Source organism: Aquarana catesbeiana, linkage group LG06 (genome assembly GCF_042186555.1).
Source record: "Aquarana catesbeiana isolate 2022-GZ linkage group LG06, ASM4218655v1, whole genome shotgun sequence".
Lineage (NCBI taxonomy): Eukaryota > Metazoa > Chordata > Amphibia > Anura > Ranidae > Aquarana > Aquarana catesbeiana.
Window position 1 is genome coordinate 250,651,887 of NC_133329.1, and position 15,762 is coordinate 250,667,648.

The window sequence follows — 15,762 nt, forward strand, 5'->3', positions numbered from 1 at the left end:
CTCCATCCATGCTAACATTGTAGTTAAGCAGCCGCAGCCAAGCAAGCACTACCTGGGTCGACAAAAGTCAATTTAAAAATCAAATGAGCATACAAATCAAAAACCAGTCACGAGGCAAAATCAATCAATAATCAACTTATTAGATAGATAATGTAGAGTTTAAACATAATAATATATAATAATAATAATGTTAAGGGACACAATATAAAAATCTAACTTACCACTACAAAAATATTTTCTGTGTCCTCTCTTGATTTCAAGGCCTCCACCCAATAAGAAATTAGAGGAACCTTTCCAATCGGGAGTAATGGTTTGGGTACCCCTGCAAGCTTCGTATATTGCTCTTCTTTTGCTTCCTGTAAATCTTTAAGAAGTCTTGTGCCGTAACCAGCAGCCAGGATCACTACTTTTATTTTAAGCCTAAGGAACAGATTAAAAAGACTGGTAAGCATCTTTTTTTAGATGGTTTTCAAAAGCACCAGTGTTACTAAAGGCAAATGGGCAATTCATTTGCAAAAAAAATTTCCCTTAGCTTAGTGAATGCTGTGAAAATTCACATTGAAAAGATTACCCAATCACTTGCAAGGAAAATTTTAAAAAACTGTACTTTTGCTTGCACATGATTGGAAGATAGAAGTCTTCCTCATTCATTAAAATGATTGTAAAGGAAAAAAATGTTATTTAAAAAAAAAAAAAAAACATGTCATACCTACCTGTCCTGTGCAGTGGTTTTGCACAGAGCAACCCCAATCCTTCTCTTCTGGGCTCCCCAGCAGCGCTCTGGGCCCCTCCTTCTTGCCGAGTGCCCCCATAGCAAGCAGTTTTCTGTGAGGGCACTCATGCATGCTCGCTCTCGAGCTGGCTCTCTGCGTCTATAAGATAGAGAAAGCGTGGCTTAGCCCTGCCCCCCGCTCCCGCCTCACTGGCTGTGATTGACAGCAGCGGGAGCCAATGGCCCCCGCTACTGCATCTCTGCCAGTCAGGAATTGCAAATGGAGATTCCCCAGGGATTGTACGGGCATAGGAAATAGACCAGATATACAAAAAGTATTATAAAGTAAAAAAGTACAAAACTTATTTAGATACACATAATAGTAGTTAGTGCACAAATAAGAACACCTAAAAAAAAAATCTAATAGGACACAATCAATAAACAGCAATTAATTCTTGAAACACACACATATGCCCCGTACACACGGTCGGACATTGATCGGACATTCCAACAACAAAATCCTAGGATTTTTTCTGACGGATGTTGGCTCAAACTTGTTTTGCCTACACACGGTCGCACAAAGTTGTCGGAATTTCCGATCGACAACCACGCGGTCACGTACACCACGTACGACGAGACTAGAAAAGGCCGGTTCAGAACCAAGCGCGGCACCCTTTGCGCTCCTTTTGCTAATCTCGTGTTAGTAAAAGTTTGGTGAGAGACGATTCGCGCTTTTTCAGACTCGTGGCTTTCAGATCGTTTTCTGCCGTTCAGTTTGTGCTTGTGGGTTTGTATCTGCTCTTCAGTGCGTGCAGCAAGTTCCGCGTGACTTTAAGGAGTCATTGTATTCTTGTTCGTTCGTTACTGGTTTTCAGGTCGCTCTTCACAGGCCTTGCTGTTCTTCAGTGCCTTCTGTTACTTCGTTCTGAGCAGCCGACCGTTTTCTAGCCATGTTTCGTATGCGTACTCCTCGTAGAGTTCGTGCTGTGCGGGGGCTTGGTGTTGGGGTCCTGACCTTGACACAAGTCCAGTCCATGAACAGGGTGGGGAGGAGTTCATGGACCAAGAATTGGTTGCTTCAGCGTGACCAGTTCTGTCATATGCCTTTGCTCCGTGAGATCCATGAGAATAATCCTGATGATTTCAGGAACTTTCTCAGGATGACGGACCCCGTATTTCACCGTTTGTTGGCTTCGCTGACCCCCTATATCAGCAGGCAGGATACCTGCATGAGGCAAGCCATCACTCCGGAGCAGAGGTTGGTCGCTACCTTGCGGTATTTGGCCACAGGAAGAAGTCTGCAGGACTTGAAGTTCTCGACAGGCATCTCCCCCCAGGCTCTGGGTATCATCATCCCAGAGACCTGTTCTGCCATCATACAGGTCCTGCAGAAGGAGTATATGAAGGTAAGATTTTTTTCCTTTTATATCACATTTTATTGTATTGAATGTTTGCTAATATATTGTATTTCTTTCCTCATTCCCTAATGACCATGATTGTAATATGCTGTGAATGTCCCCTTTGTTCTCATGCATGCTGGATTTTTATGTAATTATTATTTTATGTCCTTCATACATATTTGCCCTTCAATAACCTCTCCAGCATGGTGTCTCCTGCCCTATATTCACCTCATGTAGTCACTTAACAATGTATTTTATCAGCTCTATAGTAGTGCTTTACCCCAAACACCCCCTAAAATGTTTGTTAACGTTATTTTAGCTTTAAATTCAGGCAGAGTGCCAGAGGCTTTTTTTGTGGCGTCCACAAATTTTTGGTAACCCTCCCTCCCCCCAACTGCTAAGTCAGCTGATCCCAATTCTCTATCCTCAATCATCTATCTGCTGACTTTGCCAAACCCATACACACTATACCCATCTCTTTACTGGTCAGATTTATGGATGAATTCCCCAAAGCATGTAGTGCAAGGGCCTGCCTGTATACTTTTCAATGGAACTGTTTAAAGTTTTTGTATCCTATTATTATCTTGATAGGTAATAGCAGAATGTCCAAATGTCCTCAAATGTGTACAATGTGTATTTATATCTTTGTATTCAGACACTTCTTACCTGTCCAGTGGTCTGCTAATAGTGTAACTAAGGAGGGGCTGTTCCAAGTAATACCCTGTATTTAGGCATTCATCTCTCAATGAAGTGAAGAGGGTTACCTGTCCAAGAGTTCCCCCCCTATAATGTTAGAAATGGCCCATGAGAGGGGGGGAGGGGGAATATGATAGGTGTACCTTATACTTTGGCCTTGTTAAATTCCCCTTAGTAAATGCTATCTGGAGGTTGCCCCATAATGTTTGTGTATAATCTGCTTGCCATGTTTCTGTGAAAAAATAGTAATGTTTATTGTGTTTTCCTCAACAGTTTCCTTCCACGCCACAGGAATGGCAGACTGTGGCCTCCCACTTTGCCCAGCGGTGGGACTTTCCTAACTGCGGAGGGGCAATTGATGGGAAACACGTCCACATCGTCCCACCACCCAACTCGGGGTCGTACTATTATAATTACAAGGGGTTTAATAGTATAGTGATGTTGGCGGTGGTGTCGGCTAATTACGAGTTCTTGTACGTGGACGTGGGGAAGAATGGCCGGATGTCCGATGGTGGAGTGATCGCCCAGACGGAGTTCTACAGGCGTCTCCAGAATGGCAGCTTGGACTTGCCACCTCCAGAGGACAATGTTGAAGGTCTCCCATTTGTGTTCGTTGCTGATGAAGCATTTGCGCTGGGGGACCACCTGATGCGGCCATTCCCGATGAGGACCCTCACCCCGAAACAGAGGGTTTTTAATTACCGGCTGGCCAGAGCCCGAAGAGTGGTGGAGAACACATTTGGAATCCTGGCCAGCCGGTTCCGATTATTTCTGACACCCATCCATATGGCGGAGTATAAACTGAACCATATAAAACTTGCCTGTTGTGTTCTCCATAATTTTTTAAGAAAACATTCAGCCAACTATGCTGGCTCAGTTGGGCCTGAGGCCGGAATCCCAAATCCATCAACACTGACGGCGCTTGAAAGTGGCCGTCCTGGCTTGCCCTCCCTGAATGCCCGTGATGTCCGGTTACGCTACCTGGAGTTCTTTGCGGGTAGGGGGGCTATCAATATGCCAGAGAATCTGTGACACCTTTTTCAAATAAAAAACAAACAAAAAGAAATTCTTGGTGGACATTTACTGCTTGTGTTTGTTTTAGCTGACCCTGACAGAAATGTTTTGAGTGCAGAAAATGTCGTGATTGGGTAACCTTATAAAAAATAGTGTTGGCTGGTACTTCCTAAATGCCAAAACACATTTCACTACAAGTGCACTTGCAACTGCACTGAACCTGCACTTGTAGTGCAAAGTGTATTTGCCCTTAGGAAATAACCCCCATTTGTGCATAAAACAGCAATTACATCACCCCAAAAGTGTTGTATTGTTGAGACAATAATCCACACATTCTTGAGTAAGGCACTTTTTTATAGCTGCAGAATCACATGTGCATTTACGAAAGGTTTTTAAAACAAACCAACATGTTTGTTGTATAACAATGTTTGCAGTAGCATTATCAAAAATCGAAATATCCATTTCAGATAAAACAGGCCTGTGTAAAACCAACAAGAAAGCCAAAAAACTTGAACTTACAAAGTTCACATATGGTAAAACCTGAAGGCTATATCAGACATGAGTATTTAGGAACTGTGTTTGATATAGCGTTCAGATGGGGGGAAATCACCCCTGGAAAAGCCAAATTTGGAAGATGCACACCAATTTACGAATGTCAACATGTGCTATCTGCCATCAGGGGGGATCAAGGGACGTGTTTTGGGGGAGCAAGCCCTTCCTCAATGCGACTTTATAATTGAGGAAGGGGTTGCACCCCCAAAACGCGTCCATTGATCTCCCGTGATGGCAGATAGCACATGTTGGCACACTGTGTGCATCCTCCAAATTTGGCTTTTCTAAACATTGTAAAAATTTTAGTAACATAAAACAGGTGATTTTGTGGGGTTTAAATTCGCCCCAAAACATCAATGATGTTATTATTTTTTTTTAATAACATCAGTGATTTGTTGCTGGATGTTTTGCAATTGGAGATTACACTACCATGATCTCCCCGATGAGTATCTGGGCACTTTCAGATGTAAAGCGTTCTGGATCACGATCACCTAAAAAGAGATAAAGAACAAAAAAAAGGTCTCAAAAATCTGCCACCATCCATCTCTTTTACCTGAGTCTGTGGTCGCAGACACTCACCTGTTGTGGTGCCAATCTCCACCATGTCTTCTTTTTCCTCCTGCTCAGCTTCTTGGGTTTGCAGTATTTCCCCTTCTTCCAGAGGTGGGGGGTCTCTGGTCTCCTCGGATGAGGGGTGTCCTCCGAGTCTTTTCTCCCCTATGTAAAACAAAAATGGTATAATTAGCACACAGATATTTGATGGCAGAACTAGAACTAGGAAACATTGCTTGGAAGTGGGGTACAATTGTCTATTTTAGCCAAGTTCCAAGATGTATATTTTTTATTGCCCTTTGTCAAGCTGCAATACTTTACCGGTTTGGTACAAGCTTCACAGATGTAGCCCCCCCTATAGTATACACTGGAGCACCTGTATGGCCCCCCTAATAAAAAGGGTGTTCTGGGGTCCCACACTAGTGCTCCAGTGTCCAGATGTGAAAACAGCTGCTCAGTGTCCTCTCCTTACACACAATCTAGTTGGCATTTCATTCTAGTAACAAACCCATCTACACAAACAAATATTTGGCATCCAAGTAGGCCCCCAAAAATGTGTAAAAATGCAATGGTGTTCTAGAGGCCGAGAGAAAAATGTTTGATACGAACGAATAATGGGCCCATGAACATTAAAGTTGACCTTTTGAAACGTTACAATTACTAAAAGCATATGGAGCAGAACGAACGGAATAAAGACAGAAAGAATAGGAACACAGCACAACTACTTACTTTTTTGCAGCACTCTCCGGATCTTTCGGTACTGCTCTGGCTCTCTCAACTTCAGGTCCGACCACCGCTTTCTGAGCTGATCTTTCGATCGTCGTACCCCGAAATTCCTCTCAAGACTCCTGACCACTTTCGCCATGATCTTGGCCTTTCGGATGTTGGGGTTGGGGTAAGGCCCATATTTTCCGTCATAGTCGGACTTCTTCATGATGTCGACCATCTCCAACATCTCCCCAAACGACATATTTGTGGCCTTAAAACGTCTCCTTCTGGATCGGGACGTGCCTGGATCTGGGCTTTTCTCCTCCTCCTCCTCGTTGCTAGAATTAGCACGCACCTGCTGTAACTCCACCATGTGCTCTTCACCCACTGCGCCGAACGAAAAGGGGCGGGGAATAGACTAGAAAGAACGTCAGGGGCGGGCGGAGTTACACGCATGCGCAGTGTGTATAAAGCGTAACACACGTGCGTATTACGTACGATCTGTGAGCAGAGGAAGGAGCATTGGACGCGCCGATCGTAAGAACGAAGGTAAGAGACAAACTTGTGCCTATACTGCTTCTAGATTGAGGCCTATATTGTAACAAGATTAGGAGAGTTTTGTCTGACATTAGGCTTTGTCTTGTGTTGTGTCTTGCAGTGAACATGGATATCTTAATGAGAGATACTGACTTCATGTCACTATTCATTGATATGCTAAGTGAGCTGCCCTGTCTGTGGGAGATTACCCACCCCCATTTCAAGAACCAAGCATAGAGGAAGGCAGCACTGGAGCAATTGTGTGAAATTGTGAAGCAGGTGATCCCCACGGCAGACATCACTTATTTAAAGATTTTCATTGGTGGCCTGAGGAGCACATATCTAAGGGAGCGCAAGAAAGTCCTGGATTCACAGAGATCCGGAGCAGCAGATGACATCTATGTCCCCACTACGACAGGCTGCACTTTCTGGCAGGCCAGACTGAACCCAGGCCATCCCTCTCCAGTCTTCCTTCCACGCTTCCTTCCCCCCTGGCTGAGGCTTCTGACGCCCAACCTGGGCCTTCCAGGCCACATGTGGAGGAGCCCAGATTGAGCCAGGTATAGCATTTCTCTAAATATTTCTGCTTGTCCAATCAATGATGTTAACTAGATGTTAGTTGGGCGTACTAATTTAGGATTGTGATTGATGATGCAAAACATTACAACCATGTCCCTTTTTCATACACAGGGAAGTCTCAGCCAGGAGGTGGCCGGGCCGAGCCGGCTGGCTGATATCAAGGTCCCTCCACCACACCTGAAAAGAGAAAGTGGCAGTAGGACGAGTACCCTAGAGGAGGCGGCTATAGCATTCTATTGGAGGGCTACAGAGGTCCTGGGAGCACCCCACACCATGCAGGAGAACATTGCTGCATTCATAGCATATAAAATGCAGAGGATGGAGGAGGGCCAAAAAGCCATGTATGAGGCCCTCATATCAGAGGCTCTGGAGAAAGGTATGAGGGGCCAAATTACACCTCACACACATCTTTGGGATGGTCCTCCTCCTCCTCCTGCAGGTCCTCCTCCTCCTCCTCCCTCTCCTCCAGGTCCTCCCAGTCCTCCTCCAGGTCCTCCCAGTCCTCCTCCTCCTCCTTCTCCAGGTCCTACTCCTCCTCCTGCCACATCTCCAACTGCACAGCCACAGCCCGGAAGGAAGCGTGGAAGGAAGACCAGACAGTGATTGCCCTGGATCCAGTCTGGTTGGCCAAAAGATGCAGCCTCTTGTGGTACCACAGCCTGGGGACACAGATGTCATCTGCTACTATCTCTGCGAATTCTGGACCAGATTGCCCTCCCTGGACTCCTCAGGCCACCAATTTTGATGTTGAAGAATTGATGTCTGCCGTGGGGGTCCCAGGCTTCGCTAATTTCTCCTGTTGATCCAGTGTTGCCTTCCTCTTTGTTTGGTTCTGATCCCTTAATAAAGGATTTTTGTTTTGAATTATACTCTCCTATGTGTTTTACTTCAAAAATGACAGTTGGTTTGTGAGGATTCAGGTACATTTCAAATATACAATGTGAAATGAACAAGGGACACCAACACCAAACAATCTCCTGGAGATTAAATAATAAAAGATATCAATGGTGTTGGGGTAACTTGACACACAAAACACACACAAAAATATTCTGGAGTAAAAATAAAAATAACATTGAACAAAGATCAGCCTTGGAAAAAATCCAAACATTAAAGAAAAAAAAAGGCTGAAAATCCAAAAAAAAAAAAAAAAAAAAATATAAAACTGTCAGATGTGACAACTAATAACAATATATTGAGGGAATCCCACTAAAAAAACACAAATAAAACTTTGTGAGAAGTGTGTGTGAATATGAGCAGCAAAACGACTTAATTCTTGTCACATTATAAAGAAGAAGAGAGTGCGCTGTATTAAACCATTTTTAACATTGCAGCGTGACGAAAGTGCTGTATCCATTACGAACGCTAAGTTTACCAGAACGAGCTGTCCCGTGTCGGAATTTCTTCTGAGCATGCGTGGCACTTTGTGCGTCGGAACAGGCCACACACGGTCGGAATTGACGCGTTCGAATTTTGTTGTCGGAAAATTTTATCTCCTGCTGTCCAACTTTGTGTGTTGGAAAATCCGATGGAAAATGTCCGTTGGCGCCCACACACGGTCGGAATTTCCGACAACACGCTCCGATCGGACATCGTCCATCGGAAAATCCGACCGTGTGTACGGGGCATTAATCTCAAACAAGATCAGATATGGTGTGTAATTACAATATACTCGACATGTTTCTGAAAAATGGGTATGGTACTTAATTCCTTCTTCAAGAGCTGAATTGAAGTATGCCGTTTTTTCTAATAACAAAAGAAAAAAACAAATAACAATACATAGTACGCAGTAAATATATGGACATAACTATAAAACACAGCAGTTTTTACAAAATAGCTTACATTGGCAATCAATGGAGATAGGTGGTACTCACATAGTTTGTGTCTTTTTACACATCAGAATGGAAAGGAAGCGGGGCTTACGCCTTCATGTTTTGCTCAATTGCATTTGTGCACTAACTCTACTATTATGTGTATCTAAATAAATTTTGTACTTATTTACTTTATAATACTTTTTGTATATATCTATAGGTATTAAAGTAAACTATCGCCCCTTACTGAAAGTACCACCACTGCACCACAAATGAACCCAATATGTGAATAATTTGGTGAATACAGCTGCCACTATAAAAAATATATATAACAGTGTAAAATCTTTCTATTATATCTAAACAGTGCAAAAACATATATATAAAGAAGAGATAAGTGGTGCTATCCCAGACAGCACTGTCCAATTGAAATTGAAAAGATGTCTGGTGAAGCAATGTGTTTAAACATTCAACACAACATGTGATAAATATGAGTGAAGCTGACAACAGAGAATGCATCTAGCGCCTTAAGGCGATTCAGTTCGCATTTGCAGCGCTCTACAAATCATTCATTCATTCATTCATGATTAAATTTAAACAGCATGTCCATGTATGTCACAAGATATGTTTAGACAATCAAAACAACATGTGATGGGTATAAGTGATTAAATCTAAACAAAAAGTCCATATGTTGAAAAAAGTATAATAATCTTTAGTTGTAAGAGTGTTCTTAATGTCTTCCACCACACCCGAGTGTTGAGTGATCCCACTCCCTTAAGAAACGCACTCACTGGCTCCAAATTCCTGCACTCGCGTGCAAGGCTGAAACGCTTTTATACCACACAAAGGGGTAAAATCAACAGCCCGATATACAGCAGTGTGTGTGGGAATCGCTCCACATGTAAAATAATAAAGTGCTCCAATAGTGTAAAACAGCATAACCAATGTATTAAACACTGTCACTCTTCAAATGATCCACTCACATTTTACAAAATCCAAACCAGCAATAAAACAAGTGCAAGTCACAGCAACTCAGCAAATTGGATCACACAATGCAAGGAAACGGTCACGGCGGACCCGAGGTGTGCAGGTGCTATATCCTCAGTTCTCACCACCTCCTCGGTACTTCGCCACTAGATCGAATCACCACTGACAAGGATATAGCACCTGCACACCTCGGGTCCGCCATGACCGTTTCCTTGCATTGTGTGATCCAATTTGCTGAGTTGCTGTGACTTGCACTTGTTTTATTGCTGGTTTGGATTTTGTAAAATGTGAGTGGATCATTTGAAGAGTGACAGTGTTTAATAAATTGGTCATGCTGTTTTACACTATTGGAGCACTTTATTATTTTACATGTGGAGCGATTCCCACACACACTGCTGGATATCGGGCTGTTGATTTTACCCCTTTGCGTGGTATAAAAGCGTCTCAGCCTTGCACGCGAGTGCAGGCATTTGGAGTCGGTGAGTGCGTTTCTTAAGGGAGTGGGATCACTCAACACTCGGGTGTGGTGGAAGACATTAAGAAGACACTTACAACTAAAGATTATTATACTTTTTTCAACATATGGACTTTTTGTTTAGATTTAATCACTTATACCCATCACATGTTGTTTTGATTGTCTAAACATATGTTGTGACATATATGGACATGCCGTTTAAATTCAATCACTCATATTTATCACATGTTGTGTTGAATGTTTAAACACATTGCTTCACCAGACACCTTTTCAATTTCAATTGGACAGTGCTGTCTGGGATAGCGCCACTTATCTCTTCTTTATATATATGTTTTTGCACTGTTTAGATATAATAGAAGGATTTTACACTGTTATAAATACTTTTTGTATATCTGGTCTATTTCCTATGCCCGTACAATCCCTGGGGCATCTCCATTTGCAATTTCTGTAATCGGGATGTGGCATAGGTTTCCAGCTCTGACACTCATTAGTGGTTTCTCTTAATAATCTTTTTCGAGTTTTGGGTAGTAGATACCCCTATAAGTCCCCCTCATTAAAACCTCTTTTTGAGTTCACAGCAGTTTTAACATGGCAGAATTTTGTGGTCAAGCATGGGATGACTTTGCATCCAAACTCCAGAGAGAATATGGCCAAAACAAATCTCGAGAATCTGAACTAACTTTTCTGTTCTCTGGACTTACCAAATGGCTTGAGATGAAGTCACTCATATACTGGCATATTAAGTCTTTTGAGGAATACATCAGGGAGGATTTGAATCCCCTTGGGCTTCGTGTACAAATTTTTCCCTCTTTTGAGAATATTAATTCTACCTTCAAAACGACATGGGAGAGCAATTTAAAATCTTGCTCTACCAACAAGATGAGTCTTCTCATTGACGAACATCAAAAGCGTCTAATTGAGATAGACACCAATATAGAAAAAATATACTCACAAATTAAATTACTACAGACCCATTCCTCTTTTCAGGAACTAAATGAAAAATTGAAAATTCATATAGAGATTTTCAATAAATCTATACTTTCTAAGAAGGAAAATAATTTTTTGAGAGACAAACAGGACTTCCAAGAAGGAAGGGCCTACAAATGGCAACAAAAGACGAGTGGTGGGGGTCTCCGAAGTGGTCACAGCATCCAGGGCAGTCGGATATGTCGGACACCTCCTCTATGTCGTATAATGCTTCTCATTTTTCCTCCAAACAGTCTAAATGCACTAGACGACCAAAGAGACGTTGTGATGGTGATAACCTTTCCAACAAAGACTATGCCCAAACGTCCTCCCAAGCACAATTCCCACACCCCTTCCTATAGTGCTGTGGGTGCCTTGGTGCCGACACTCAATGAGATGGCGGGTTCCGGAGCGCCTTCAGCCATCCGAGCCACTACTTCTTCACTTTTTGTGACACCTTAAATTCCCACTATATTTTTTCCAAAAAAGCAGAGAAACTTTCCCACTCCCCCAATCCAAGCACCCCCTTGAACACCCACCAACTTTCACTCCCACAACTTAACATGAACCTTTCCTCTCACTCCCCCACAACTGATGAAACTTCAGTTTTGCTAAAAGGCCTTACCTTTTGCCCTAATCACAAATTGGACAGATCTGAAGCAGTCAAAGACTTATATTTATACACACGTAAGCTCTTATTAAGAAGCATGTTCAAAAAAGAAAAACTGGGATCTGAGGGATGCCGTACTTTCAGTGAACGCCAAGCCCTGGAGAATCTCAACTCCTTGTTAGAAGAAAGTGACTCTAGAGACCTGCTCGATACTTTGGACCTAGAGTCCCTTTTAAAACAAGCAGATGATCCACCCACTGAGACTATTACCACTACCATTAAATCATCACTAAAGAAAAAATCATCTCTGTACCCTGCACCCAGCTCTAATCATGGAATAGACACATTTTTAAAATTGGCCTGCCAAGAAATAAAAACCTTAAAATCTACACCTAATGATTTAGGAAATTTAACCGTGAGTGAAAGGACAGCTTTAAAAAACGTATCCATGACTTATCATACTACTATTAAGTAGAGCTGCGCATCTTCACTCACCTCACGATTCGATTTGATTACGATTATCCCATCCACGATTCGATTCGATGCGATTCCGCGATGCATCACGATGCATCACGATTAATACCCAAGTGCCCATGGTTTTCAACTTTTCCTCAAAAAATTAATTCAAGCAGTCAGAAATTGAAGAAATATTAAATATATTTATTTGTATCTGCTATTTAAATTCCTTTATTTTATTTCAACAATGCTTGTTACAGTGTGATATACATGTTATCAAGATCTATAACATTTAGTGAGTGAAAAAAAAAAAAAGATAAAACAGAGGCATGAAGAGGACTTTAACAGAAAACTACCGTCGACTAAAGACGTGAACACATATTCATTCCTCTAGTTTACACGGTCTGCATAAAGAAAACAGAGCCTGAGTGTATGGGAAAGTCTGATGTTATGATTATCATACTATCCGTTTGCAAGCAGTTCCCTGAGATATGTCTCGTTTAAACTAAAGGCTCGTGTATTTATCCTTAGACAACAGGCATATAGATAAACCAAGATAACAAAGATTTTTCTCTTGAGAAGCTCTCCACTGACCGGGGGTGGAGATATTCCCTGCCGATCAGTAGAGTCCGGCAAGGGGCAACTAACGTAGAGTAATGAATACCATGATATTCAACATATCTGATCTAATCTTCCCTTAACCGAAAAAAAATAGGGGGTTGTGTGAGAACCTAGGGAGAGAGGAGGAGGGGGAGGGGAGGGAAGGGGAGAAAAGCGGGAAACAGTAAGGGGGGAGAGGCCAGAGAGAATGAGAGGCGAAGTGGAGGGGGAGAGGAAGAGAGAGGTAAAGAGAGGAGGGTGGCGGTGTCACCCTCCAGCCAGGCAGGGTCCTCGTATCAAGGAGTGTCCGCATTAAGTCATCTCCCGGAGGTAGGCCTCGGTGTAGATGAAGTGTTGCCAGGGGCGCCAGGTCTCCCGAAAGGCTTCCTCCCTGTCATGCAGGGTGGCCGTAAGATCTTCCATGTCCCGCATATCATTGACCCTTGCATACCACTGAATCTTCGTTGGTGGGATTACCGATCTCCAAAATAGAGGGATGCAGGCCTTGGCCGCATTAAGCAGATGTATGGTGAGTGAGACTTTATATTTCTTAATTGAACTTCTAGAAAGGTGCAGTAAACAGGCCCCGGGGTCTCCCCCCAGTGCGACACCCGTCAGATGTTCGACCGTATCCGTCACCTCTTTCCAGAACGGTTTAATCTTGGGACAGTCCCAGAAAATGTGCAACATTGTTCCCTCTCCTGCTCCACAACGCCAACATAGATCCGGCACCTGCGGGAGAAACCTGTGAAGAGTGGATGGTACTCTGTACCATCTGGTCACAATCTTGTAGCAAGTCTCCTGGACCCTTGTGGCCAGAGATGATTTTTGGGCAAAGTGTAAGATCTTTTCCCTTTGTGTTTCATCAAAATGCGCTCCCAGTTCCGTCTCCCATTTAGTAAGGAAGGGGGGGACAAAACCTTCAGCCGGGGCGATCAAAGAGAGGTAGATCAGGGATAAAGAGTGGCGTATGGGTTCTCTGCGGTGGCAGATACGTTCCAATTCCGTAAGTGGGCGTGGGGGACCTAGAGTTCGGGCGCTTCGGCGCAAAAAGTTACGCAGTTGGAGACCACTCAGGAAGTCCAATGGCCTGTCTAGGATTTCTATTCCCGCGGTTGTCTTGAGCTGGCCACCGGGATCCAGGAAGTCATGGATGTATCTGCTATTTAAACAAATTACACCAAGTTCCCTGCATATAGCAAAGTCTAAACATGAACAGTGCAGCAGACAACAACAGTATTTATTTAAAAGAGTACTGTGACATCAAACTGTTGTGTATAATACATACATACAGTGCTGGCCTGGAGCAGTAGTTTACATTTTAATATTTTCTTTTATGAAAAAGTAAACTATAACTTGTAAACAGTAACACCTACATCTATATAACACAGAGCACTTCCAGTTATTGACTGGCAAACATCACAGTGAACCTGTAACACAGTCACACACTGTGTTGCAGAACTTCCTGGTTCACAATGATAATTGTTTGCCAATACCACCACCACCACCAGCGCCAGTGAGTCAACACAGATGGCTAGATCGGCGTTATAAGCTCTCGGAGTTGTGTCACCCAGTCACTTTACAGAAAACGTTACCTGCACTCTACCACAATACACCTGTAACTGAAGCCAAGCCAAGCCACCATTAGAGGAAGTCTGAAAATCCTTGACAGAATAAATTGTCAACTAAATCTAAAAACTTTGGACAAATCTTTATGGGATCACAAATATACAGTTACACACCACAATACCAAAAAACACACACATCACTGAATCATAATGGTAAAGGGCAGGCCATAGGTCAGGCGCCGGCAATGGCACAGGCACAGTCAGACATGAGGTCAGGTAGGTGTGTGTTTTTATTTGTGTGATCCAATAAAGATTTACTCCAGGTTTTAAAATTTAATTTATTCTTTCAAAGATTTGCCTTCCTCTGGTGGCTTGGCGGGCGTCAGTTGTCTGGAATTAAATACAATTTTAGAATTTTATTTGGCTGAGGGTTGAGTTGACCCCCCCAAACATTGACATTTGACAATATAACATCAAGTGTGAAAATTCGATGGACACATTCATTTTTGAAGATTGTGTCCGACACAATCTTCAAAAATAAACCATTTATCTCCATCTCCCCCCAGTGCTAGCAAAGCTTGTTGTCACTCAAGTCGTCACTCAGTCACTTTACAGAAAACGCTACCTGCACTCTACCACGATACACCTGTAACTGAAGCCAAGCCAAGTCACCATTAGAGGAAGCCCAAAAATCCTTGACAGAATAAATTATCAATTGAAGCTTAAAACCTTGAGTTAAACCGTTATGGGATCAGAAATATGCACACACAATACCAACAAAAAACACACACGTGACGTCACGTCAGTTGTGAATCATGAGAAAGGGCAGGCCACTGTGTGAACAACGCACTAACGCAGGCAAGTGGCACAGTCAGTCAGCCACTCATCAGGTCGGTGTGTGATTTTTCTTTTGTGTGTGTATATTTGTGTGATCCAATAAAGATTTACTCCAAGTTTTAAGATTCAATTTATTCTTTCAAGGATTTGCCTTCCTCTGGTGGCTTGGCGAGCGAGTCAGTTGTCTGGAATTAAATACAGAATTGATTTGGTTGAACGTTAAACCCCTAGAAACAGACAGGCAGTCACAGAGCATGACAGACACACTGTGACATTGAACACGCCACAGTCACATGACATGACGAGTTGACAACACTAGTATAAAAATTCAAAATGGACAGTTGGACACACAATAGAAAACCATTCTCCATCTCCTCCAGTGCTAGAAAAGCTATATCAAATATAATATTTATATGACATACATACATAGTATACTGAGTACTCCATGTTCAGTTCACTGTGATGATCATTGATTGTTTGCAATTGCCAGTGCCACGGCCACCTGCAGGCCTGCTGCCACCAAGTCAGTCAAAAACAGTGTGACTGTGACTGCGTTGAGTTGACGCTAGACTAGACTAGAGTGGCATAACTGGCGTTATAAGGTCTTGTTGACAATGACATAGGGAATAGATAGGAGGGACTCTGGTGGGAAAAAAAAGAAAAAGGGATGTAGAGATGAAGGGGAATGGTGGGGACTGGGGAGAGGGG

At 42.9% G+C, this 15,762-nt stretch overlaps 1 protein-coding gene across 2 annotated transcripts in view; it reads right to left on the minus strand.

The window, feature by feature from the left end:
- Positions 1 to 15,762, minus strand: part of LOC141146698 (UTP--glucose-1-phosphate uridylyltransferase-like) — a 90,938-nt gene that overhangs the window by 54,851 nt on the left and 20,325 nt on the right. For both annotated transcript variants that reach the window (XM_073633178.1, XM_073633177.1), the window contains exon 2: positions 222 to 420. In XM_073633178.1, coding sequence (XP_073489279.1) covers positions 222 to 420 — 199 coding nt within the window. The remainder of the gene's footprint in view (positions 1 to 221; positions 421 to 15,762) is intronic.